This window comes from Bos mutus, chromosome 21 (genome assembly GCF_027580195.1).
Source record: "Bos mutus isolate GX-2022 chromosome 21, NWIPB_WYAK_1.1, whole genome shotgun sequence".
Taxonomy (NCBI): domain Eukaryota; kingdom Metazoa; phylum Chordata; class Mammalia; order Artiodactyla; family Bovidae; genus Bos; species Bos mutus.
Window position 1 is genome coordinate 14,549,251 of NC_091637.1, and position 26,170 is coordinate 14,575,420.

Below are 26,170 nucleotides of genomic sequence, written 5' to 3' on the forward strand. Positions count from 1 at the left end.
AGCCTTTGCACCCCTCGAGAGAAAGGGGGGTGCTGGTGCTGAAGCAGGGCACCTACTTCCCGGGGGCTGAGCTCTCAGCGGCTCTGTGGGTCTACTTCAAACAATTCTCTGACCCAAAAAGTCAACCGAGAGCTGAACTAATCAACACCATTCTTTATTATACAGGTTGCATCACAATAATTGAATCTTACATAATAAAAACAGGTGCGTCCGGGCTGCTTTGAGATTTTTATCTTCATTAAGGGAAGAGATTTCAGGTACAGTATTTTCAAGCTTACATAATCAGTTAGAGGGTGGCTTTCCAATTTCAACTTGCTTATATTCCAGGTGGTAATTTCTCATTCCAATCAGCTGAGAATGGAGACTCGCAGCCAGAAGTGGGGAGGGGGCCAACAATTAGAAACAGCCTGCCTATTTTACATGAGCCTTTTCCAAAGGTGGGGAGAAAGACAATACCATTGGCAGGAATATTTTACAATAGTCTTTAATTGAAAAACATGACTGGCCACTGCTTTCCCTCCCCAACCCTGCAAGTGTAGAAATGGAGGTGCAAAGACTCATTTCAACCTTTCTCCAGTTCCTGTGGTTGTGTGAACAGAGATGTAGGAAGGAACTGGCTATTCTGTTTGTATTATTTCATTACAGCCCCCAGGACTGTCTGTTGAAAGCCTGCACAGCTTCCTATTTCTGCTAACACTACACAGCTTTAGGATGCTCACAAGTGACAGCCACACAGGCTTTGTGGTTTCAAGGGTTACCTGGACAGCCAAGTTCATTATCCAGAGACCTGTCCCGAAGGGCAAGTCACCAGACGAATTAGAATCTGCAAGCAGTACAGAACTCCCACCGGGAGTGTGGATGGATAGAGACATGAACAGAGAGGCACAGACAGAAAAGCAAGCGGCACACTTCGGGCTTTTGAATGGCCCTTGCTACTGCCCACAGCTTGGACCTTCCGCCACATCCCTGTGAAGAGAGTGCCACACCACTGTCTCCTTGAAGGGGCCTGAGGCCACAGACAGCTCGTGGCAAAGATTCCAACCAAAGCTGACCTGGAAGTAAGACCCTCTCCTTATAGAAGTGTCCTCTTTGACTGTGTTACCTGGAACTTAAGATGCCAGGTGGGATAAGACATCCCCCAAAGGAGGTACTAAAAAGCCATTGTCAGGGTATTTACAGGGGAAATCATCATGACGCCAAAGGGAAGAATGGGCCCACATCTCCCTGCTGCCCCTGCTTCAAACAGCAGGGCCCACAGCAACCTATGTTCCTCTTGTCATCAAGTATTTCCAACGAGTGTTGACTGGAAGGGATAAATAAGAAAATTCTAATGTCCAACTCTCATAACTTCGCCAAATAACTCTTTCCTATTTGGAGAGGAATACCCAGTCATTTAAGAAGTGGCTGGGTTACCATGATCTCTACTAAACAGCAAGAAACTAAACAGTCTGTTAGAAAGGGCTTCCCTTTTCAGAAGGGCTTGACTCAAGTCACAAAGAAGAACTGAAAGAAAGAAGCTGGGAAGAGCCGATGACAGACAGTCTGCCCACATCCAATGGGCCATGGGCCACTTCCGCTCTGCATGTTGTCACGAAACCCCCGGAAGGAAGTCTCTCGTGTTCGCTCACTTCACAACTGTGGCTGTAGAAAGTTCAGTGCTTTAGAAAGCTGACAGGTTCCTTCCTCAGTGAGGCCAACAGGGAGCCACCGGGGTTTGGAGCTCACGGGCCCTCAGCCTGTGTGTTCCTGAGACGCCTGTGGCATTTGAAGGTGAACCTAAGAACTCACCTAAAATAAACCCCGTCCTTCCCAAGGACCAGACTGACCTGGCTAGGGGAGAGAAGATTCAAAACCACTGATGGGAGGAGAATGGCGCCGGGCAGTATCTACCCTGCTGTATGACCCCCGCCAGGCCGCAGGCCCTGATGGACGTGTCCACCAAACGGGCAGCAAGACTGTCAGGATCTCCTTTGCTCTGCTTCCAAGAAACCAAAAAGGACCACAATCAGGGAATTTCCCACAACTGCGTCTGCTGAGCCCTGCTGATACCAAGCAGGGTCCTGCGGGGCTCCTGGCCTTTCTGTGTCCCCCATTTCTTTGATTACAGGGAACAACCTTCATGCAGCCTCCATGACCTTGCCTGGGTTCCAAAGGGCAGATTCAAGCAGTTGTTAATGAGGGAAGGAAGGGGATGTGAGACGCAGGAGAAACAAACCATCAAGAGAAGCCTTGGGATAAGATTCTGGTTCCTTATCAAGGCATACACACAACCATATCTTTGAGCTATTCTACAGAGCCTGAAACCCCCTCCAAGAGGGAGAAATTAACAATTAATGATGGTAGGCTGCACCAGCATGCAGACCCCAGACCAGCTGGACCCGAAGGTTGATGATACTGACTCCTAACCACCAATTCATTAGAAGAATGTCCACGAGTGGATCACACCCTCTTTGAGCAACTGCTATAAAACTCACTGTCTTCCCCAAGTTGGGACACATGGTTGTGAAAGCATTAGCCCACTGCTGCCCCCTTGGCTCAGCAAACTATAAAGCTATCCTCTTCTACTTCACCCAAAACGCCATTTCTGAGACTTGATTCAGCACCAGTGTGCAGAGAAGCTGAGCTTCTGGCATCACTGCTTAGAACTGTAAAAGGACTAAGGTGAAGGCAGTGGGTGCTAAGTGGGACCTGAGCTCTTCCCTGCAACCAGGGCTGAGCTCTGAGGTTGCACATCTTGAACAAGGCTGCCTGGAGGGTAGCATATGTCCACAACATATGTCCCCCTGTCCACCTCCCAACACCCCAGGAGGCCTTAATGTGGCTACTTTTCATCCAGAGAAACAGATCTCCAATTAAGGAAATAAAGCCCAGGCCACACACAAGAGCCCACACCCTCAGGTCCCTGGAAGGGATGTCTGCTGTGTCAAGGTCAGCGAGTAGGGCTATGCCATTATTGGTAAAGCAGCTACTGAACACTGCACCCTACGAGAAGCACTCTATCACGTGTCCCTGAATTTCAGTCTCTCAACCATCTGTAAGATGGGCTCTCTCAGCATCCCATTTTTCAGATAAGAATACTGAGGCTCAGAGAAGTCAGGTCACTGGGAGCAAGTAAGGAACAGGACCAGGTTCAAACCTAGGTCTTTTTGACTCTAAGTCCGATGTTCTCTTCCCTGCCTCTCAGCTGCCTACAGACCTAGAAGACCTACCCAATCTTCTCTACCCTGTGGCCACAAACCAGAGCAAAGATCCTCAGGGCCTCCCGTAGAGAAGCACCTGTCCTCCCGGCTGGCCATGTGCTGTCCCTTCTCTGCTCACCTCAGAGTACCCACTGACTGTAAATGGCCAGCAGAACCATTATTATAGTGGACTTCTCTTCCATATGACTAATAATTTTTATAGCATCTGTAACATGAAATGCTGAAGCTGAGTCTCTAACACGTTGGCCACCTGATGTGAAAAGCCGACTCATTAGACAAGACCCTGATGCTGGGAAAGATTGAGGGTAGGAAGAGAAGGGGGTGGCAGAGGATGAGATAGTTGGATGGCATCACCAACTCAAGGGACACGAGTTTGAGTAAACTCCGGGAGAGAGTGAAGGACAGGGGAGCCTGGAGTGAAGCAGTCCATGGAGTCGGAAAGTGTCAGACAAGACTTAGCGACTGAACAACAAGATGAAACGGATTGTTGTACTTATAATAAGGCAATGAACAGAATTAGCAATTTATTTACTAGTACTTATCTCTTGCTTTTAAAAACTTTTCATCTCCCAGACAAAATGCACAGCAAAACAGGAAATGATTTGAATGTACGATACACTAAACCAAACCAGAAATTTGACCAAAATGATTTTATTTCTCATTGGTTGGGGCTATATAGTTCTTATGTAAATATGTATAACCATATTATTTTAATAATAATAATGCTGCTGCTGCTGCTAAGTCACTTCAGTCGTGTCTGACTCTATGCGACCCCATAGACGGCAGCCCACCAGGCTCCCCCGTCCCTGGGATTCTCCAGGCAAGAACACTGGAGTGGGTTGCCATCTCCTTCTCCAACGCATGAAAGTGAAAAGTGAAAGTGAAGTTGCTCAGTCGTGTCTGACTCCTAGCGACCCCATGGACTGCACCTACCAGGCTCCTCCGTCCATATATATGTATGTGTGTGTGTATTTAAAACACATATTTTAAATACATATTTAAATATGCATATTTAAAATACATATTTCAGATAGTTAAAACAAAAAATCTGATGTGATCTGAGGGTCACCATAGTGTCTAAAAGAAATTCCAAAATTTCTACTTAGCTTTCATTATAGAAATAGTCTAAATAAGAAATCTATTTTTAGAGTTCAAGATATCCCTGATATTACCACATGAACCTCTGAATAAGAATAGCAGCTAGTATTTATTGTCTATTCGGGATTCCCATGTGGCTCAGAGGGTAAAGAGTCTGCCCACAACGCGGGAGACCTGAGTTTGATCCCTGGGTCAGGAAGGTCCCCTGGAGAAGGAAACAGCAACCCACTCCTGTATTGTTGCCTGGAAAGCCCTATGGATGGAGGAGCCTGGTGGGCTACAGTCCATAGGGTTGAAAAGAGTGGGACACAGCTGAGTAAATTCACTTTCACTTTTCATGACTATTCACCACATGTTCATGTTCAAAGTGCTTTATGTATGCTGACTGAGTTAATACTCACAGAAACACTATGAGTTTTAAAAGCAAACACCAGTGCACAGAGAGGTTAAGTGACCAACCCCAGCTCACAGAGCTGGCAAGAGGAGAACAGGAGTGAATCCTGGGTTTTCGGATGCTCAACCAGTAAGTCACAGCTGTCACGAGTGCTTGATGTTCTCCACCTGAGAATTTTTACCATTTAACTTGGAGTTTGTATCATTGAGCAATACTGTTTCTCACAGAAACACCTGAGCACTCAGATCACATCAAATACAAGCGTCTTAGAACCACATCAATTTACTTTATAAACCAAAGTCACGGATGACACTGCTTCCTGTGTATCATCTATTTTTCAGACTTAGAGAAACAGAAAGCAAAACTAAACTAAAAGAGCAAGGATGCTATCTTCCTGGCCTACCGATTACCAAAGGCATTTCAGAGAGGGAATAAAATATAGGTGACTTGTCTTCAGAAAAGACTGAGTTCTAAATCCACCTGGGCTCCATATAATCAAAATTACCACCAAAATGCCCCTTAATATGCCCCCCAAATGACAGAATACTGTATCTGGTGAATGTAACCCTGTATAAGAACATGTATATAAATGGGTAATGCACACGAATGCACAGAATATGGTGGCTTAGACAGTACAGAATCTGCCTGCGATGAGGGAGACCTAGGTTCCATCCCTGGGTTGGGAAGATTCCTTAGAGGAGCATGGGAACCCACTCCAGTATTCCTGCCTGGAGAATTCGATGGACAGAGGATCCTGGCGGACTACAGTCCATGGGGTCACAAAGAGTCAGACACAAGTGAGTGACACAGTACTACAAAATCCAGGCTTCCCTGGTGGCTCAGTCAAAAAGAACCCGCCTGCTAATGCAGGAGAAACAGGAGATGCACGCTCGATCGCTGATCTGGGAAGATCCCCTGGAGAAGGAAATGGGAACCCACTCCAGTATTCTTCTTGCCTGGGAAATCCCATGGACAGAGGAGCCTGGTGACCTAAAGTCCATGGAGTCACAAAGAGCTGGATGTGACTCAGTGACTAAACCACAACTACAAAATCCAGGTGAGTAGAAGTGACGAGACATGACAATGGGTATTTTGACTCGACTTCACAGGAGCATGGTTAGTCCATGATGTGTGCAGTTAAATCTGTGCAAGTGAAACGTGTCTGTGAATTTGGAAGTAAGGTGCTGGAGAAATGCCACTCTGTCCAGAGCCGAGTTCTCCAGGGCCACAGAGGCTCAGCAGCTTGCCACTCATCTGCCCACAGTCAGGCCCACCCCCTGCAATCCAAGGACCACGGGCAGCTCAGGACAAGTCCCCGTGGCTCTCACAGCCTCTGCAGGAGGCCTGGCACAGACCCTGAAACCAATGCCAATCTCTGCTCTCTCTCTCTTTCTAACCAGCCAACAACATTCACAGAATTTTTTTTCTTTTTTTTCCCAGACCTACTTATATAGGGAAGGCAGCTGTGACCTCATCATTTTGGGGACATTACACTTACTCATGCCTGGCCAGTCTGCTAAGTGAACTCCGTCCCTGGACGAGACAGCACCACCAAGCTTGCTGTCATAAGAAGAGCAAGAGAAAGTCACAGAGAGACTCTTGCCCAGGTGGCCTCAGCACAAGAGGAAACTTACGCAGTTTCAGAATGACACTGTTCAGGCAGCCAGCAAAAAGGTGAATTTAAATGCTGAGAAATTGATCAGCAAGGCAGGGCCGCTGCAGAGAGGCCTCTGGGTCGCCCTCTTTGGAAGGTACCTAAAACTGAAGTGCAGAGAGTTACCCAATTCAGGAAACAGCTCTTGGTCCCTTCACAACTAATTCCATTTCTTCGATTGCTAAACACACAAGAGGAAACCCCCACAGAAATTGAGGTATATACGCAAAGGTGGTTGAAAGGAATTGTCAGAAACATTTTTTTCCCCTTAAGTGATTATTAGCTAAACATTTTCAACCAAGCTGTAAGGAAAAAAAAAAAAAAAAAAAAAAAATCAGGGAAATTTTTTTTCTTCCTACCTGGGGCTATATAGTAATTATGCAAATGGAAGGGAATTTGTCATTTTGAGTAACCAAAAGTGTGTAAAATAATTTGATTAAGGAAACTACAGTTGCCTTAGTCATCATACTAATTTGACAAGGACTTTAAAAATTGTCTCTCAGCTGTCTGCTTCTGGGTTAGATATGCAAAAAAAAAAAAAAATCTTCACAATGATGCTTTAGAAATACAAAAAAATATATATAGAGAACAAATCCAGTTGCTTCACCTTGTAAGCTCATTGAATGCTATCAGGCCTAGGAAAAAGGTGACCAAAAGCAGTGAGATGGAACCTTGTTCACACACTCAGCCCTCCGTCTCCTTCTGTTGTCACCAAAACCTCAGACTTGGTTTTTGCATAACTCTAAACACAGAGAAGCAAGTCAGGCAACGGAGGATGAGATGGTTGGATGGCACCACTGACTCAATGGACATGAGTTTGAGCAAACTCTGGGAGACAGTGAAGGACAGGGAAGCCTGGCGTGCTGCAGTCCATGAGGTCACAAAGAGCAGGACATGACTTAGCAACTGAACAAGTCAGACAAATACTATATGATATCCCTTATATGTGGAATCTAAAATTAAAAAAGAAATCAACTTATTTACAAAACAGAGACTCACAGTCATAGGAAACAAACTTATGATAACCAAAAGGGAAAGGGGGGAAGCAGGATAAATTAGGAAGTTGGGATTAACAGACACACACTGCTGTATAACAAAATAGATAAACAGGGATAAAGTACTGTACAGCACAGAGAACTATACTCAATGTTTTGTAATAACTTGTAACAGAAAAAATCTGAAAAAGAATATATATATATATATATAGAAAAACTGAATCACTGTGCTGTCCTCCTGAAACTACACTTCAATAAAAAATAAACTATTTATTTTAACAACTATAAAAGCTAGATTATACTTCAATAAAAATCAAGTATACTTCAATAAAAAATAAACTATTTAAAAAATTTTTATTTTGGCCTCGTTTCATGGCATGTGGGATCTTCCCCGACCAGGTATCAAACCTGTGACGCCTGCAGTGGAAGCACAGGGGCCTAGCACCAGACTGCCCAGGAAGATCCTACCTTATTTTAATAACAAGCTGCAAAAAAAAAAAAAAACCAAGGACATCCTCCATCCTCACCCCTGGTTCACAGGAACCTCTTGTGTGCCTCACCCAGAGGCTAAACTGGCCTTTTTAGGATTTTATCCTGAAGAAATTCAAATGCATTTGTAATTGAATCTCATCCGTAAGAGCCCAGAGGTGTCCGAGGTTTTAATTTCCTGCACACATCCTTATCAACTCCAGTCCTCAGTCATTTGAGAACGCACATCAACCTCTGTAGGCAAGGCTACCCTCAGTGAACGGCTTGGAATATCCCAGTGGGTCTCCACCAAACTCCATCAAGTGCAAACAATACACCTTTCTCTCCATGCAGTTTCCACAGGCCTGTGTCTTCTCCAAACAGCCCAAGACTTTAACAGATGTTACATCCTCGCAAGTAGGTCAGTGCAGACTGGAGCCACCCGAAGCAAAGACCCAAGGAGAGGAAAATTAAATCGCATTCTCTCTTCTGCACACAGTGATGTTCAAATGGAATGGGTCCCCTCTTCTTAGGAAGAAAAAAAATTTCCTAGCCAGTCAGGAGGTTTAAGTGACTACAAGAGACCATTTCCCTGTGACTGCTGGCTTATGTGCAGCATGATTTCCAGTTAATCACTGGCAAGGGTAAGAGATTTCAGAATCCACAGCTGGCCCGGGTTGCACCGGAGTCACCTTATCTACATCATGATCACCATCGAGTCTAGGCATCAGGGTCTCAGCCCTTCTGCACTGCCCCAGGAGACCCGATCCCCGGGCCAAAAGTTGCCTGTCCCCTGCCTCGCTTAACAAAGGGTGGTTTTCTCCCATACGGGTCTACCTTGAGCATGTGCAGGTTCTTAAGGGAAAACAGACACAGACACACACACAGAGTCCAGCTTTTCAAAGTTGCTTCTCAAATCACAGGTGACTTCCTGCTTCAGTTCTACAGTCGGGAAGTTCTACAGCTTCAGCAAAGACACTAGGTCATCTGTCTTTTCAGAAAGAAAAGGGAGAAGTGAAATGAAGCCTCCAAATATTAAAAAAAAAAAAAGGCACCTGGAAAGATGAAATAATAAGGTAGTAAATGTCATAGTAAATGACATGGACTTGGAAATCAAATAGGAAATAATATCATAGGCAGAGAATCTGCCGTCACCCTTCTCTTCCTGAAAGTAAGCAGGGCCCCCAGGTGTGCTCTTCACCAGGTATCTGAAAATGCTTCCTCAGAGGGACAGGCTGATTGACAGGGTAAAGATCCCAGAGAACATACACCTTGCACATGGACCCCGTGTGCATGATCACCTATTGCACGTGGATCCCGTGGGTGTGACTGCCTACAAGCACAGGTTCTGAGGTTTCCAGAAAGCCTTTCTGGCAAACCTTCTACAATGTTTCCTTCTCAAATTAGCCATGAAGAAGTCTCACATCACTGAGGGTACCACAGCTTTTAATTCTACCTTCCAAATAGCAGATGAAGAAGAAAATCACAAGCTGCCAGAAAGAGCAAAAGCCATCACAATCCAATTCATGGCAAGCAAACTATTCATCTTCATGAGGTTCAGGTGGCAATGCAGAGCTGCGATCAGCCGGGTAAGGCAGAGTCCTGAGCAACTGATGCCTCGACTCATAGTAATCATAATGAATCCAATTTCCTAAGCCACTCCTTTCCTGGGCCTCCATCTGCTTTCTGCCAGTCACCTGTTGACTCCGGTTACCATACGCCTCGAACCAGGCTTTCCCTCAGCCCAGGCTGGAAATGCCGAGAGGCCCCCAGCAGGTGGACTCAATTCCTCACCAATTCTGGTATCACAGTCAACTTCCTGTCCCCCAGCGCCAGCCCTGCCACTCGTATCCACCAGTCCTCTGCTTTCTAACTTCGTAAAGGGGCTTAGGCCACTCACTTGATCGAAGCCCAGCTTCATTTCTTTCCAAAAGCCTTAAACCATTGCAAGCTAAAACTAGGCCCATGCCTTTATCATTTGTGGTGTGAAAAGTTCTTTTGGTATTTTTTTTCCCTAGATGTAAAATAATTTATAAATGGTGAGCTTCCAGATCTGTGTCCACAAATTTCCAAACCCATAACACTCTGTACACTTCATAAATTCAGCTTTTGCCAACAGTAGACACTATTATATGGAACATGAATAATCCACTCTATTGAGCAAAATTGGTTTGAGGCAAACTGTTAAAAACTGGAGGCAGCTGTTGATAAACACAGCCCTGGTTTAGGTATCACATACTTTGCATATGCTATAGTACAGAACTACAGGTATTTTTATTACTGTGCATTTGCGTCTTGGTAATATATGTCTCTATTTTAATAACAGTCAAACTCCTCCAAGGACACTCTGATATACTGATACGCTCCCCTCACACCCCAGGACAGGATCACTCCCTGATTCCAAAACTGCAAAGGCCACAGGTACTGTCTACAACTATGTGTTCAAACTACAAGTGCATTTTGTAAAACAAAAATCTAAATGGAAAAGAAAACGTGCTTTTGGCTACAGGGCTTACCGGCAGCATACATGTCACGGATGCAGGCAGGAACTGGGATCTAAACGCCTCTCATCTGACACAGAGCAAAGAAAATGCATTTGACTTTCAGAAGCCCTGTTAAGTCTGCCACCCCAGGAACCGAGCTGAGTTTGAACAGCCCTCTCTTGTAACCACATCACTGACTTTATCCCACACCAGAGAGCTAGCCTGCTTGTACTTCCCTCTGACAGCAAGCCCCAAGTCTCAGGAGACTGTTGAGGAATGGTACAGGGCAACGAGCGACTGACCCTCATTAACTGCACCCCAAAGGCCAGGGATTAATGGGACCATCGTGCAAAGCATGGCTCTATCTGGGGATGTGGCACTTCCACAGCCAAAATCTTGTCCAGTTCTATCTCCATCAAACTTGCTCACTAACACTCAAAGTCTATGACATTTGATTTCAGTTTCAGGTCAATAGTCAAGAAACGCCTTAACACTATACACTCTGAAAAATCCCGTTTAGTCAAGACAATACTCGGCTCTGGAAATGCATTCTCTGAAACCCAAGTTGGGACCACCTGCGCGGGGCAGGAGACAGCGGGTAAAGCAGGTATTTGCTAATGCTGAGTCATTACAAGCTGTTTCCTCTGATATGTTATGCACCCCTGGCCATTTGAACATGAATACCCCCTTTCAGAAGGCAGATGGAATCCATGTACAATGTGCACCATGGCGCAACACCCCCTTGTACACGAGAGAGACCATGGTGGGGAATTCAGGTCTAAGAGTGGGCGGCAGAACTGCACAAACTCACAGCTGCTCTCCAGGTACTGTAACTTTATCCCAGACGCTGAGAGATGGTTAATGGGATACGAAGTGGGAATATTCCCCCTGCAGCCCCAGCTCGGATCAGTGCCCCACACTTGGGCGCCTTTTCCTCTAAACTGTTACATCCCTCCGTAATTGGCGGATGGAGAAAGCACTGGGAGAAATGATGCATAATGGATGTGTTCTCCAGGCGGCTAGAATGGGGAGTAGAGGACGCGACATGCTAACGGGCTTTTCTTTCCTTGTGCAGGTCACCTGAAAACCGCGATGCCTTCCCCTCCAGGAGTGCTCCAGAACTCACCCTCTGGCTGTTTTTAGAAGGAGTGGGGGAGAGGGATGGTTTCACGCCCACCTGCCCGCTGCCTCTCTTCCCCGGGTCCCCCCAGCTCCCTGCCGGCATCCACGGTCCCGCCGGCTCCCCGCTCGCCCAGCAGCCCGGGCCGGCAGCTCCCCCGGCGGCCGCCTCTGCACCACTCGCCAACCTCGTCGCCGGGCGGAGGTCATGCCCGCCTGCTCCTCGGCGCCCGGGCTGCCCCCTCCTCCTGCCAGCCGGGCACCTGGGAGCCGCGCTGGGGAAGGGGCCCGTGGCGGACTTGGCACGGGAGACTCACCAGGTAGGCGCCCACCGTGCCCTGCGCCAGCATCAGGGCGCACTCGGACACCAGGAAGATCTTGATGTTGGAGAAGCAGGACACCTTCTTTTTCTTCTTCTTGTTCCTCTGCGCTTCGTCCCCCTGCAGCTCGCCGCTCCGGCCGCCGCCCGACGAGCCGCCCGGCTTCTTCGCCTGCATCCTTCCCCCGCCGCCGCCGCCGCCGCTTTCCCGCTCGCGCTGGGTGTCGGGGCCGCTGCCGGGCGGGGGTGCGCGCGGCGAGGCTGCGTGCTGTCCCCGCCCCGGGCCCACGGCGGCCGCCCCCGTCCTGCCGGGGCTGGAGAGGTGGAAGGCACAGCTCTTCGCAGCCGCCGCCGCGCTCGCCCCCCTGCCTCCTTCTCTCCTCCTCCTCCGCCCTCCCTTCGCCTCCTCCTCCGGCTCGGGCTGTGCCAATCACAGGGGCTCCTCTCGCCGCCCGCCGCCGCCGCCGCCTCGCCGCCCGCGGACGCCCGCCGCTGCCATCGCCCGCTGGCTGGGGCCCGCGGGCCGCGCCTGCCCTCGTCTCCCCTTCTTCTAACGCGAGGCCCCGGCCTCGATCGCCGCTGCGCGCGCGCGCCGCGCCGCTCCGCGCCACCCGTGCGCCCCGGGGGAAGGCGCGAAGATACCGGCCTGGGGGCGCAGAGCGCGGACCTCCAGCCAAGGCTTGGGAGGGCCCGGGTGGCCCGAAGCACGCGGGAGAGGGGGAGCCCTTGCGGAGTCAGGGAGCGGGTGCTCCGGCTGGCACGGAGGCCGTGCCCGGCCCCTAGAAGGCGCTGCGGAGCGCGGGGCGCCGCCGCGGACACTGGGTGGTACTGCAAGGGGAACTCCGGGCGCCGAGGTGGGGTGCGAAGGCTCCCCCGCGGGGCGGGGACCTAGAACTCCGACCTCGGGGCACTTAGGAGGGGAGGAACGGTTTCTAGGAAGAGGAAGAAGACCGCGTACCTAGGAAAGGGTTGACGTTTTCCCCTACCAACTCCGCCCGCCCGGCTATTTCTGGGGACAGATGTTGCGCTCTGGGCCGTGGGGACGCGCCGGAGGTCAGAGCCGCTGAGGCTTCCACAGCCTGCCGGCCTCTGCATCTGCTCTCCTAGGCCACTGGGTGTGCTCAAAGGTCCCAGACCGAAAGAGGAGAAAAGAACGGAAGCGCAGCGAAGAAGTCCCATTAACCCATCCGGAGCTGCGCGGTTCATCCATCGCCCCCAGCCAAAGGGGTCTAGGTGGCTGCAGGGTCGCAGCGACCCCAGCAGAGGGCCTTGTGCAGCACGCTTGCGTGCCTGGAGCCCATCCTCAAGAATGATGTGGCCACGCGGCTAGAGGCCGCGGGAAGGTATTAGCCACAGGCCTGCCTTGGTCCCCACCCCTCCCTTAGCTTTGTGGCCGGGCCCCTTCCTTGCCTTGGCCTGAATATCTGGGCTCCCCGTCGCAGCTACTCTTTTTAGTCATTACCAGGAGTTTGGGCCACAGGGTCTGCTGGTCCCCAGACGGCATTTGGAAGTTCAGTGAAGCCTGGAAAGGACTGAACACTCCTGGTACTGCTGAGTACCAGGAGGCACTCAGCATCTTCCACTTGGTCCACTGGGGGGCTTAACCAATCCTTTGTAAAACCTCTCCTTGATAACTGTAGAAAATTCTGAAAGAGATGGGAATAGCAGACCACCTGACCTGCCTCTTGAGAAACCTGTATGCAGGTCAGGAAGCAACAGTTAGAATTGGACATGGAACAGCAGACTGGTTCCAAATAGGAAAAGGAGTTCGTCAAGGCTGTATATTGTCACCCTGCTTATTTAACTTACATGCAGAGTACATCACGAGAAACGCTGGGCTGGAAGAAGCACAAGCTAGAATCAAGATTGTCAGGAGAAATATCAATAACCTCAGATATGCAGATGACACCACCCTTATGGTAGAAAGCAAAGAAGAGCCTCTTGATGAAAGTGAGAGAGGAGAGTGAAAAAGTTGGCTTCAAGCTCAACATTCAGAAAATGAAGATCATGGCATCTGGTCCCATCACTTCATGGCAAATAGATGGGGAAACAGTGGCTGACTTTTATTTTTTTGGGCTCCAAAATCACTGCAGATGGTGATTGCAACCATGAAATTAAAAGACGCTTACTCCTTGGAAGGAAAATTTATGACCAACCTAGACAGCATATTAAAAAGCAGAGACATTAGTCTGTCAACAAAGGTCCATCTAGTCAAGGCTATGGTTTTTCCAGTGGTCGTGTATGGATGTGAGAGTTGGACTATAAAGAAAACTGAGCACTGAAGAATTGATGCTTTTGAACTGTGGTGTTGGAGAAGACTCTTGAGAGTCCCTTGGACTGCAAGGAGATCCAACAAGTCCATTCTAAAGGAGATCAGTCCTGGGTGTTCATTGGAAGGACTGATGTTGAAGCTGAAACTTCAATACTTTGGACACCTGATATAAAGAGCTGACTCATTGGAAAAGACCCTGATGCTGAGAATGATTGAGGGTAGGAGGAGAAGAGGACTACAGAAGATGAGGTTGCTGGATGGCATCACTGACTCGATAGACATGAGTTTGAGTAAACTCCGGGAGTTGGTGATGGACAGGGAGGCCTGGCATGCTGCGGTTCATGGAGTTGCAAAGAGTCATACACGACTGAGCGACTGAACTGAACTGAATAACTGTGTTTAAGAAAAAGACCCACTCTTCTAGGCTCCTGGGTACCAAAGCAGGCTTAAATCTGAAACTGAATCATAATTAACACTTGTATAATTCCTACTTACTCCCAAAGAACTTGAGTGAGAAGGAATGGTGTAATGGTGGGGGGTGTTGTCTTGCCATAACTTTTAAATACAAACTGATGCTTCCTGCCGTGGGCCCAGACATGATCTCACCTAGGCTTGGTGTTCCCTACAGATTCTCCCCTCCCCTTGTCTGGGCTGTCTCCTCTCTGAACTGGTTCTCACCACAGAGGTCTTTTTCCGTTGCCCCTGATCCCTGTCACTATCAGCTATCCCATTCCCCAAGAGACTATCACCTTCCTGGAGACCCTCCCTTTCTCTCCACATCCTCCCCTCACTCAGAGCCAAGTTTTCCATGGGTCATTCCTCTCACACCCTCAGCCCGCTCTGGCACTCTGGCATCATGACAGCACCTCATCACTTTTTCCCAAGAAGACCCTTGATGAGCTCGCCCCCTTCCCTGCCTTCCAGACTGTGAGCTACAAAGCTGAGCTAAGACCCTTTACTCGCATCTGAACAGAGAGACCTTGTCACTATTGAACTAGCTTTCAAAGTGCAGTCTAGTCCTTGAGTCTTATTTACATACTTTGTGATAACAAGAACTAATGTCTGTTGTATGCTGACTCTGGCCAAGCACAGTTGTTCTAAGTGCTTCACCCACATTTACAGTTTAAGCCACTCGACCACCCTCTAAACTAGATACTATTAGCTCTGTTTTACAAATAACAGGCCCAGAAATGTTAACTACATTTACCAATGTCACAAGTATCCTGTAAGTGGCAGGACCAGCCTTTGAAACCAAGGTGTCTGCTATCACAGCCCCAGTTTGGAACTCCCTATGTATTATCTTGTTTATCTGTTTATCACCCAGTGGTCTGTTTCTTGGGGAGGGTGGGATTCATATTGTTGCTATTTTATAAATGGAAATTCAGAGATGTAGAGTGACCAGCCCAGTGTCACACAAAAGGGAAAGGACTTGTATCCAAGTCCAGCTCTCTGTCTATACTACATTGCCTCCAGTACAGTCCAGAAGGGGCTTCCCTGGTGGCTCAATGGTGAAGAATCTGGTAGCCAATGCACGAGATGTGGGTTCAATTCCTGGAGCGGGAAGATCCCCTGGAGAAGGAAATGGCAACCCACTCTAGTATTCTTGCCTGGGAAATCCTGTGGACAGAGGACCCTGGTGGGCTGCAGCCCATGGGGTGGACACAACTGAGCGACTAAAACAGCCCATGGGGTGGACACGACTGAGCGACTAAAACAGCCCATGGGGTGGACATGACTGAGTGACTAAAACAACAATGAAAACATTCCAAAAGAGGGATGACTATTTTTCATTTTTGACCTTTTATTTTACATAAAACTTAACTGTCTGTAGAAAAATCAAACACTTTTGCTGTTAGAGAAAGGATTCTGGAGTAGGGTTGTAGATTCCTCCTACAATTAATGGTAAGCAGCCATGAAAATAATTCAATGCCTAAAGCCTTAAGAATAATCAAAGTCAGCCTGAAGGCAGTCAGGCATTACGAGGCCCAAAGCTCAGCTTCTCTGCACACCAGTGCCAAATCGAATCTCCGAAACCAAGTTTTGGGTGAAGTAGTTTTGGGCTTTATCACCTTGCCAAGCAAAAGGGGCCAAAGTAGGCTAATGCCCTCAACCATGTGTCCCAGCTTGGGGAAGGGAGTGAGAAGCTTTATAGTAACTGCTCAAAGAGGGTATGATCTGTTTGTGGACATTCTTCTGATGGGTTGGTGGTCAGGTAAGCAGGAGTCAGCATCATCAACCTTCAGGTCTAACTGGTCTGGGGTCTACAGGTTTGTTGGCAGCATACCATCATTAATCATTAACTTCTCCCACCTGGAGGGGGTTTCAGTACCTGCAGAATGAAAGTGAAAGTGTTAGTTGCTCAGTCATGTCCGACTCTTTGCCACCCCATGGGCTGCAGCCTGCCAGACTCCTCTGTCCATAGGATTCTCCAGGCAGGAATACTGGAGTAGGTAGCCATTTCCTTCTCCAGGGATCAAACCCAGGTCTCCTACATTGCAGGCAGATTATTTACCATCTGAGCCATCAGGAAAGCCCAGAATAGCTCAACGATGTTGTTCTGTGTATCCCTCGATGGGGAAACAGGATCTTACCCCAAGGCTGCTCTTGACTTTCTCCCTGGTCTTGCATCCCCTCCTTCCCCTAATTAACAACTGCTTGAATTTGTCCCTTGGAACTCAGAGAATGTCATGGTGGCTGAATGAAGGCTGGTTCCTATAATCAAAGAAATGGGGGACACAGAAAGTCTTTGTGCCCAGGAGCCCCACAGGCCCTGCACGGTACCAGTTAGCCCCACGACAGTCAGAAGGAAATTTGTTCAAACTCATGTCCACTGAGTCAGTGATGCTATACAACCATCTCATCCTCTGCCGCCCCCTTCTCCTCCTGCCTTCTATCTTTCCCAGCATCAGGGTCTTTTCCAATGAGTCGGCTCTTCGCATCGAGTGGCCATAGTACTGGAGCTTCAGCCTTGTCCTTCCAGTGAATATTCAGGGTAACTGTCTTCATATCTGTTGAGCACGTGAGTGCTGATAGAGTGCTCTGAGGTCCTGTGTCTCACTCAGCTCTTACAGCGTGGAGAGCAGATCTTTATTAACCCCATTTTACTCATGGAAAGAAAGCAGCAAGTGACTTTGGGAGCTCATGGCTAGCTGGTGGCAGGAATTAAAAGCTGTATTTCCCACCCTAAATTGGGGGAGCACCGAGGAGGAGGGGGAATGAGATTAAGAAAAAATTTAAGCTTCCTATGATCTGGGGTGACCCCTCCAATCAGCTTCTGAAGTGGACCATCATGTCAAGAGCAAAACATTAGTTTAAATCCCATCCACCAACTGGGCGACCTTGACTGTGGCCTCGAGGAATGATGTAGCCACCATTTCTAGGCTGCAGCCTTTTTCGTTTATCTGCCCCGCCAATGGTGGATGATGCGTTTAGAACCGGTCACCGTGAGTGAGGCTTTCCAGGTTGCTCAGTGGTAAAGAACCCGCCTGCCAATCCAGGAGACATGGGAGGCTTGCATTTAATCCCTGCATTGGGAAGATCCCCTGAAGAAGGAAATGGCAACCTGCTTCAGTATTCCTGCCTGGTAAATCCCATGGACAGAGGAGCCTGGTGGGCTATGGTCCATGGGGTCTCAAAGAGTCAGACCGCACAAAGACAATTGACCACACATGCGTGCAGTATGAATGTGAATGACTGTAGAACCCTTGGGGTTATTTTAGCCTCTCAACTCCTTCCTGGGACTAGGTGATTTTTCTTTTTTTTTTAAATTTTTAAATTTTTAATTTTTGGCTATGCTCCATGGCATGTGGAATGTTAGTTCCTCAGTCAGGGATTGAACCCAAGCCCCCTGGATGTGAAGCACAGAGTCATAACCACTGGATCACCAGGGAAAAGTCTGACTTTTCAGAGTTAGATAAAAATCTTCTAGCTGAGGCTCTGATTCCATGAGCCCTTACTTTGCTGTTAAAAGTATTCCAAACACTGAGATGCTGCCTGTACTCTGGAAATCTGACCTAGGGAAGCATAAAGAAGATTGAGTGACATGGGAAGATAAACTGACTTTTTATTCCTAAAATATTAAGAAGCTGCATGTATATTCTTAGTGGTTTGAACTTGGAGAGCTTTTCTCTCCTGCTTTAAAAAGCACCATCAATTCATTCCTGTAGGAGAGAAGTGGGTTAACTTCATGGGCATGGAAAAAAAAAATGACAATATCTTCCACTGTTACTGGACTGTGGCAAGATTTCACAGCAAGCAGCCTCAATGTAATTCAACACAATGAGAAACCGTTGTTCAAGTAATTCACATGAACTGTCTTTTGCCAACTTCAATTTTGTTCACAGGCAAATACAAAGTTGAAAAATAAATGCAAAGAATGATTTCTGATTGTCACTGGAATGGAAAATAGATGCTTAGATATTCACCCTATGGATGGATTTTTCTTTTCTTTTTCTGAAAATACACCAATCGTGTATTGTGTCAAACCAAGGATAGAATTGGGGCTGGGCCAACTTCTTTGGCCTGAAAGTAATATTTGGGCTGAGTTGAAGCTTATTTCGCCTTCTTAGGGTTTTTCTCTCCCCACCTCCACTTTCCAATTAGCCTTATCCATATGTCTCTCTACCATATAGCCTGTGTTTGCTGCTTTCTATACCCATAGTTCTGTATTTTTAATTACATGTCTTAGTTTGAATGTATCTTAAACTCAACTAAGAAAAAGGATAAGCATTAATGTGGATGCAATTTAAAAAACAAATCCAAGTGGAGAAACAGAAGGAAAAAAAAAGCTAATGAAGGATAGGTATGAGAAAATATGGTTTTTAGAAAATGTTATATTTATGGAGAATGAGTTTTGTGATAAAGGAGAAGGAATAAAAGCAAACATGTACCAACATTAGTGTATCTAGGGAGCTCACCATTTGCTACCTTCTGTTGATATTTCTGGGGCTTCCCTGGTGGCTCAGATGGTAAAGAGTCCGCCTGCAATGCAGGAAACCTGGGTTCCATCTCTAGGCCGTGAAGATCCCCTAGAGAAGGGAATGGCTACCCACTCCAGTATTCTTGCCTGGAGAATCCCATGGACAGAGGAGCCTGGCAGGCCCCAGTCCATGGGTTTTCAAAGAGTGGGACACGACTGAGTGACTTTCACATTCATTGATATTTCTATATAGTCAAAGCAATGGTTTTTCCAGTAGTCATGTATAGATGTGAGAATTGGACCATAAAGAAAGTTGAACACCCAAGAATTGATGCTTTTGAATTGTGGTGCTGGAGAAGACTCTGGGTAGTCCCTTGGGCTGCAAGATCAAACCAGTCCATCCTAAAAGAAATCAATCCTGAGCATTCATTGGCAGGACTGATGCTAAAGCTGAAGCTCCAATATTTTGGTCACTGGATGTGAAGAGCCAACTCTCTGGAAAAGACCCCAGTGTTGGGAAAGATTGAGAGCAGAAAAAGAGGACAGCAGAGAATGAGATGATAGCATCACGGACTCCATGGACATGAATTTGAGCAAACTCTGGGAGATATTGAAGGACAAGGGAGCCTGGCGTGCTGCAGTCCATGGGGTCACAGAGAATCGAATATGACTTGGTGACTGGAAACAACAACAAACTGATATTTCTGTAAATAAAATGTATTTATGCAAATAAGCCATTAGCTTCTTAAGGGTGGAGAGACTATCTTACTTTAGAAATAACGGAAAATTTCTTGCTCAGGGTCTAACAGACCTCCTGCCAAGAACCTTGATATTTTTGACTGGAACAGGAAAATAACCCAGAAGGGGTCCAGATTTCTAGACAACTTCCTTCCAGGTACTCTCCCCAGGGACCCACTTCTCCAGCCCACCAAAGTACATCCTTCTTGCAACAGGAAGTGCCCCTCTCAGCCCCTTTCACTGACACCACACTTTTACTTTTCTTTCTCAGAAAAGGAATATCTCAGCTCTGCTCCTCATCTCTGAACAATGCATGCCAATCTTTGTAGCATTATTCTAAGGATGGGTACTGACAGCAACTGTAGGCAAATGAAATCAGCCAGCACTGAAAACGTCTGCAAGGCATCACAGCATCTCCAGCCAAGGAAGCTGGAGACTCAGAGGTTAATATCATGGCAAGAGCCTCACGGGTTCTAAGCTTGGCAGAAAGTGGCCACAGCTGCCCGCCTTCCTGAGGGGCGGTGGGCTCTAAGCCTGTGTCCTCTTGGCAGGCACAGCGCAATGCAATGCATTAACTTGCAGACTGATCTAAGTGATAAAGGGTTCCAAGGAGAGGATAGACTAAGATCATGAAAGGGAATCCACAGGTTCAGGTGCCCCTGAGCCCTAAATGGAGAATGTGAAATTAGATACAGATGAGAATATATAAAGAAATTATAAACAGATGAGAGGAGGAGCACCCCACCTTAGGTTAGGGTCCTCCCCACAGCCCGCCTTCCTTACTAAAGCCTGTCTAGCTCCTGCAGGGCATTCTCCTCCACTGTGGGGTGACAGGCAAGGGGGTGCTCAGGCTGTGATACACCGAACAAGAAGGCTGCCCAGTCTCTGCCTGTCACTGGCTGATTGGTTGCTCTCCTCTTCAAATTTATATGTTGATGTCCTAAGCCCCTCATTACACAAAACGTGGCCCTATTTGAAGGCGGGGCCATTAGAGAGGTAATTAAGGCACAGTGAAGTCATACAGGTGGGCTCAAATCCAACAGGACCGGTGTCTTTATAAGAAAAGGAGCTAAGGACACAGAAAGCACAGAGCGACAGGATCTGCCAGTCAAGAGAGGGGCCTCAGAGGAAAGCAGGCCTGCAGACACCTTGATCTCAGACTTCCAGCCTCCAGAACTGGAAGGAAGTAAATTTCTGTTGTTATGCCCCCCAGTCTGTCATATTTTGTTATGGCTGCCCTAGCGAGCTAAAAAAAGACCTCAACCCTCTCCCCGGCCCAGGGCTCTCACCCTGTAATCTGGCCAGAATTAATTAATGTTGGTTCCTTGGGCTCACCATGCTTCCTCCTCCTCCTTTTGCATCTGCTCTTTCCTCTGCCCTTACTGCCCCTTTCTTCAGCTCACACCTACTAGTATCTAAAGATGCACCTAAAGAGTCACCTCCTCCAGGAAGCCCTTAAGATTACCCTCTCCCTACTGCCCTGCCAACTCCCCCACCGCCTCACTCCTGCCTACATCCCATTACACCTATGCCGGCCTCTGCTCTAGCATTTATCCCATTGGTGAGGACACTCACCTCCTTCTTCCTGTCCAGACTCTGATCAGCGTCTTTCATCTCCCTAGCTCTGCCCCCAGAAGAGCCAGGACCCACGTGATCAGTAACTAGTACTGGGAAGAGAACCAAAGAGGGAAAACAGAAGAAAAAGTCACCCTGCCCCGCTAGATGGTTCAGATTCTAAAGGAATTTGGAAAGGAAGCTGGCAGATAAGATTTGGATCCACGTAAACCTAAATGAAAGTCGTGGGATTGAAATCTGACTTGGAAGATCAGAACTCAAATTGCAGAAAACCCAAATGATACAGACTCAAGCTCGAGAAGGTGTCTATCCATGTAGAGAAAAGAAACAGAAAAAACAAGACGAGAGAAAAGATGGGTAATTCAGTTGATCAAAAGTAAATAAAGACTTAATATATGGATAAGAAGGACCCCCTTGAGGAAGATATAACTAAAATGATGTTGCGGCAACACTGAAGAAAAATAATGATGGAAGAAAACTTTTCAAGCTGAGAAAAGAAGTTGAATGTACAATTTAAAATAGCACACAATTTCCAGGCAAAATTAATGAAGGAAGGTACACAATTTGATATGATCTAGCAAATTTCTTTCGGAGAAGGCAATGGCACCCCACTCCAGTACTCTTGCCTGAAAAATCCCATGGACAGAGGAGCCTGGTAGGCTGCAGTCCATGGAGTCGCTAGGAGTCGGACACGACTGAGCGACTTCACTTTCACTTTTCACTTTCATGCATTGGAGAAGGGAATGGCAACCCACTCCAGTGTTCTTGCCTGGAGAATCCCAGGGATGGGGGAGCCTGGTGGGCTGCTGTCTATGGGGTCACACAGAGTCGGACACGACTGAAGCGACTTAGCAGCAGCAGCAAATTTCTTTGAATATGAAGCATTTTTTAAAAAATCTTCAACTATCTAGACAAAACATTAAACTCACTTATCATCAAATGAAAACAGGCTGATTTGAGAATGCATCACACAACTGATGTCAGACGATAATGGAGCGAAGTCTAAATGATACTAAGAGAAAACGCTTATGACTCAAGCTGAGATGTTAGTCTTCAAAGAAAACAAAAACGACATTCTCAGTTATTCTAATCAGGGGTTCAAAAAAGATACCCCAGGCCCTTTTTTTGAAAAATTTACCGAAAGATAGGTTCAAATGGAACAAATATTACTTAAGGACAAAAAAAAAAAAAATCAAGAATATCAAAAGTGGGTTCAAAAACATTGTAATAGTCCAAGCCAAATGTGTAGAATTAAGTTTTTAAAAAATGCTGTATATAGAATATCGGTACAGATGGAAAGTTTTTGTTGTAGTTACTTCTTAAAATAACTAAAAATAAAACTAGTAATAAATAGGTTTATAATCCCAAATGATATTGGCAATGAATGTGGGAAAGAAGGTATGTGGAGAATTAGAAGGGTACTAAATTCCTCATCTTATAGAGGAATGAATTATTATATTATTCATGAATTTGATAATTAGAGAACCTATACATTAAACTGTAATTTTGAAGAACCAAAGTAGAAGAATTCAAAAGAATTTTTTTCTTCTAAGTCGCTTCAGTCGTGTCCAACTCTGCGCGACCCCATAGATGGCAGCCCACCAGGCTTCCCCGTCCCTGGGATTCTCCAGGCAAGAAAACTGGAATCAGTTGCCATTTCCTTCTCCAGTGCATGAAAGGAAAAGTGAAAGTGAAGTCACTCAGTTGTGTCCGACTCAGCAACCACATGGACTGCAGCCCACCAGGCTCCTCTGTCCATGGGATTTTCCGGGCAAGAGTACTGGAGTGGGGTGCCATTGCCTTCTCTGATTAAAAAGAATATATACTTATAAAAATGGGGAAAATAAAAACCAAGAAAAATTGTAATTTGGGAAGAAAATGTAAATAACACAGTGGTTCAAATCATGGGCTTGAGGCAGGAAAACCTGGTTTCTGAAAATGGTTCTCCAATTTACTAATGTTGGTCCTGAAAATTTACTCACGTATTCAGAGCCTCTCTTTTCCTATCTTTAAAATTGGAATAAAATACATATTTCACAGGGTAGTTGTGGGGTTAATAGGAAATCTTTGTCTAAAGAAATTTATCAAGAAATTCCTTACCAAACTAGGAATAAAACTACCATATGACTCAGCAATCCCACTACTGGGCATATACCCTGCGAAAGTCACAATTCTAAAAGACACATGAACCCCGTTCACTGCAGCACTGTTTGCAATAGCCAGGAAATGGAAGCAACCTAGATGTCCATCAGCAGACAGATGGATAAAGAATGTGGTACACACACACAATGGATTATTACTCAGTCACAAAAGGAATGCATTTGAGTCAGTTGTAGTGAGGGGATGAAGCTGGAGCCTGTTATACAGAGTGAAATAAGTCAGAAAGAGGAAAACAAATAACACGTATATATGGAATCTAGAAAAATAGTCCTGACGCACCTATTTACAGAGAAGAAATGGAGATGCAGACGTAATAGTCTGGTGGACACAGCGGGGGAGGAGAGGGCGGGACAAGTCAGGAAAGTATCAGTGATGCATATACACTCTCATGTGTAATATACACGGTCATGTGTAATATACACGATCATGTGTAATATACACTCTCACGTGTAATGCACACTCTCACGTGTAATGTACACTCTCACGTGTAAAGCAGATAGTCAGCAGGAAGTTGCAGTTTAACATACCGAGTCTAGCCTGATGCTCTGTGACGACCTACGGGGGTGGAATGGGGGCGGGAGGCAGGCTCAAGAGGGAGGGGAGATGTATATATATATTTATGACTGATTCTCGATGTACAGCAGAGATCCCCATAACGTTATAAAGCGATTCTCCTCCAATAATAAAAAGAGAACAATGTTGGCATTTGATACGAGGTAGGTATTTTTAACAAGTTAATAAAGAATCATGTTCCATTTGACAAGTTTTTAATTAGCAGTAGATATTGAATTTTATCAAATGCCTTTTTGCTCTCAGTGTTAGTCAAGTGGGCTAACAGCAGTAACAAATGATCCTCAAAATGTTAATAGGTTATATATAGAAAACAGGTAACTAATGAGGACCTATTTAGAGCACGGGGAACTCTACTCAGTATTCTTTAATGACCTGTATGGGAAGAGAATCTAAAAACCAGTGGAGATATGTGTATTCATAGCTGATTCACTACTGTACACCTGAAATGAACACAACATTGTATTATAAATCAACCATACTCCAATACAAAATGTTTTTAAAAAAAGAAAAAAATTAATCCAATACTTAGCCTAAGCATGAATTGGAAAAGTGAGTTGCTGCCACCTGGGCCAGCAGGGACTGGATCACCCTGATTTGGGATGGTGCCGAGACGCTGAGCAGGCTTCTGGGCCCACACTCCTGGGAGCTGGCTGGATGTGGATTCCCACTGTAGGCATGTGGGGTTGGCATGGGGCACTGCCTGGCAACTGATTCTGGACTGGGTGCCCTAACATCAACAGCAAGTTTAAGAATAAAATCTAATTATACTGACCCCCAGCTCAGGCCCCTCTGGTATCTGGTGGTGCTGCCTCCTTCCATCTGCCTCTGCAATAGTCCATGCTCTCGGGATGGACCTTGAGGTTAAAAAAAAGAAATTGAGTTGTTGTTCATCAGTATTAACATGGTTTTTGTTTTCATTTTCACTTACAGTAAAGGATTGAGAATGCTTGAGTCTCCCCAGTGTTCCTCCTCAGCGAAGCTCTCCTAGCCGTGTTTTCTGATCCCACTCCTCACTTGAGTCTTGATCTTTTAACCTTCTTTGATTTGGCTCCTGTTCTAGATTTCTGATCAATTGCACAGACGTGACACTTAGAATGGTCCTTTGAAAAATGAACTTGCCCATGACCAAGTGTGAGTTTGTCTTTGTTTTCAGGTCTGCAGCTGTTTCTCATGTCACTATTTAGATTCAGTTCCCTGAAACCCTGCCTGAGTAAAACCCCCAGATATCCCAAGTGATTATCCAGGATGAGTTAATGGAGAGGTATAACAATAAATTTAAATGATTTAACCTCTTGTATTAAAATATTGGGGGCTTCCCTGGTGACTTAGTGGTAAAGAATCTGCTTGCAATGCAGGAGACCTGGGTTTGATCCCTGGATTGGAAAGATCCCCTGGAGGAGGGGATGACAATCCATTCCAGTATTCTAGCCTGGAGAATCCCAAGGATAGAGAAGCCTGTTGGGCTGCAGTCCATAGGGTTGTCCAGAGTCAAACACAAATGAAGTGAAGACTTCAAGATTGGGTTAAGAAAAATCCAACTGTGACTTAATAATAAAAAAACATATCCAAAATAGAAGGACACAAATAGGTTAAAATTTTTTTAATGAATAAATATTTACTAGAAAAATAGAAACAAAGTAAAAATAGAGGTAGTATTATAAAATTTATACAAGAATGGATACAAGGCCAAATAATACCAAAAGAGTCAAAGAGTACATAAAAATGTGCATCCTAAATGAAGACATCAAAGAATACACAGTTTATGAAACAGATATATAAAGTAAAGATGCATAAGAGGAAATGGACAGAACACTATTATTTCATGTGAGCCCTTTACAGAATGACTAGTCTTTGAAAAAACAAGTAGACAAAGTATATACATTTCAAGGGATTTGTACTATAATTAAAATGTACTTAAGACAAAACCAAGGAAAACAGAAGAAAAATTTTTCTAAAAATAAGCATAGAGAATTGAACAAATTTTTAAAAATAGAAATAGTAAAGTTGAAATACAAATTCAAGAACCACGTTTTGTTTTAACACAACTTGAGAACAGATGAAAAGTAAACAGAAAAAACAAAATATAAAAGTAGAAATGAAACAAAAATAAAAACAGGAAGATTTTAATAAGTATGAAAATATTATTTTAAAATACTATGCTAATCAATTTGATAAAATGAATTAAATGATTATTTTATGGCAAA

The 26,170-nt window shown here is 45.9% G+C and overlaps 1 protein-coding gene and 1 long non-coding RNA gene across 3 annotated transcripts in view; one reads left to right on the forward strand and one right to left on the reverse strand.

Annotated features, from left to right (window-relative positions):
• SLCO3A1 (solute carrier organic anion transporter family member 3A1) overlaps positions 1 to 12,046 on the reverse strand; it is a 374,545-nt gene extending 362,499 nt beyond the window's left edge. For both annotated transcript variants that reach the window (XM_070358050.1, XM_070358049.1), the window contains exon 1: positions 11,729 to 12,046. In XM_070358050.1, the coding sequence (XP_070214151.1) occupies positions 11,729 to 11,908 (180 nt within the window). In that variant the 5' untranslated portion in view covers positions 11,909 to 12,046. The remainder of the gene's footprint in view (positions 1 to 11,728) is intronic.
• The window catches only part of LOC138984343 (uncharacterized), a 101,373-nt gene continuing 86,800 nt past the window's right edge, over positions 11,598 to 26,170 (forward strand). The window contains exon 1 of the long non-coding RNA XR_011461584.1: positions 11,598 to 11,731. This is a non-coding gene — a long non-coding RNA (uncharacterized lncRNA). The remainder of the gene's footprint in view (positions 11,732 to 26,170) is intronic.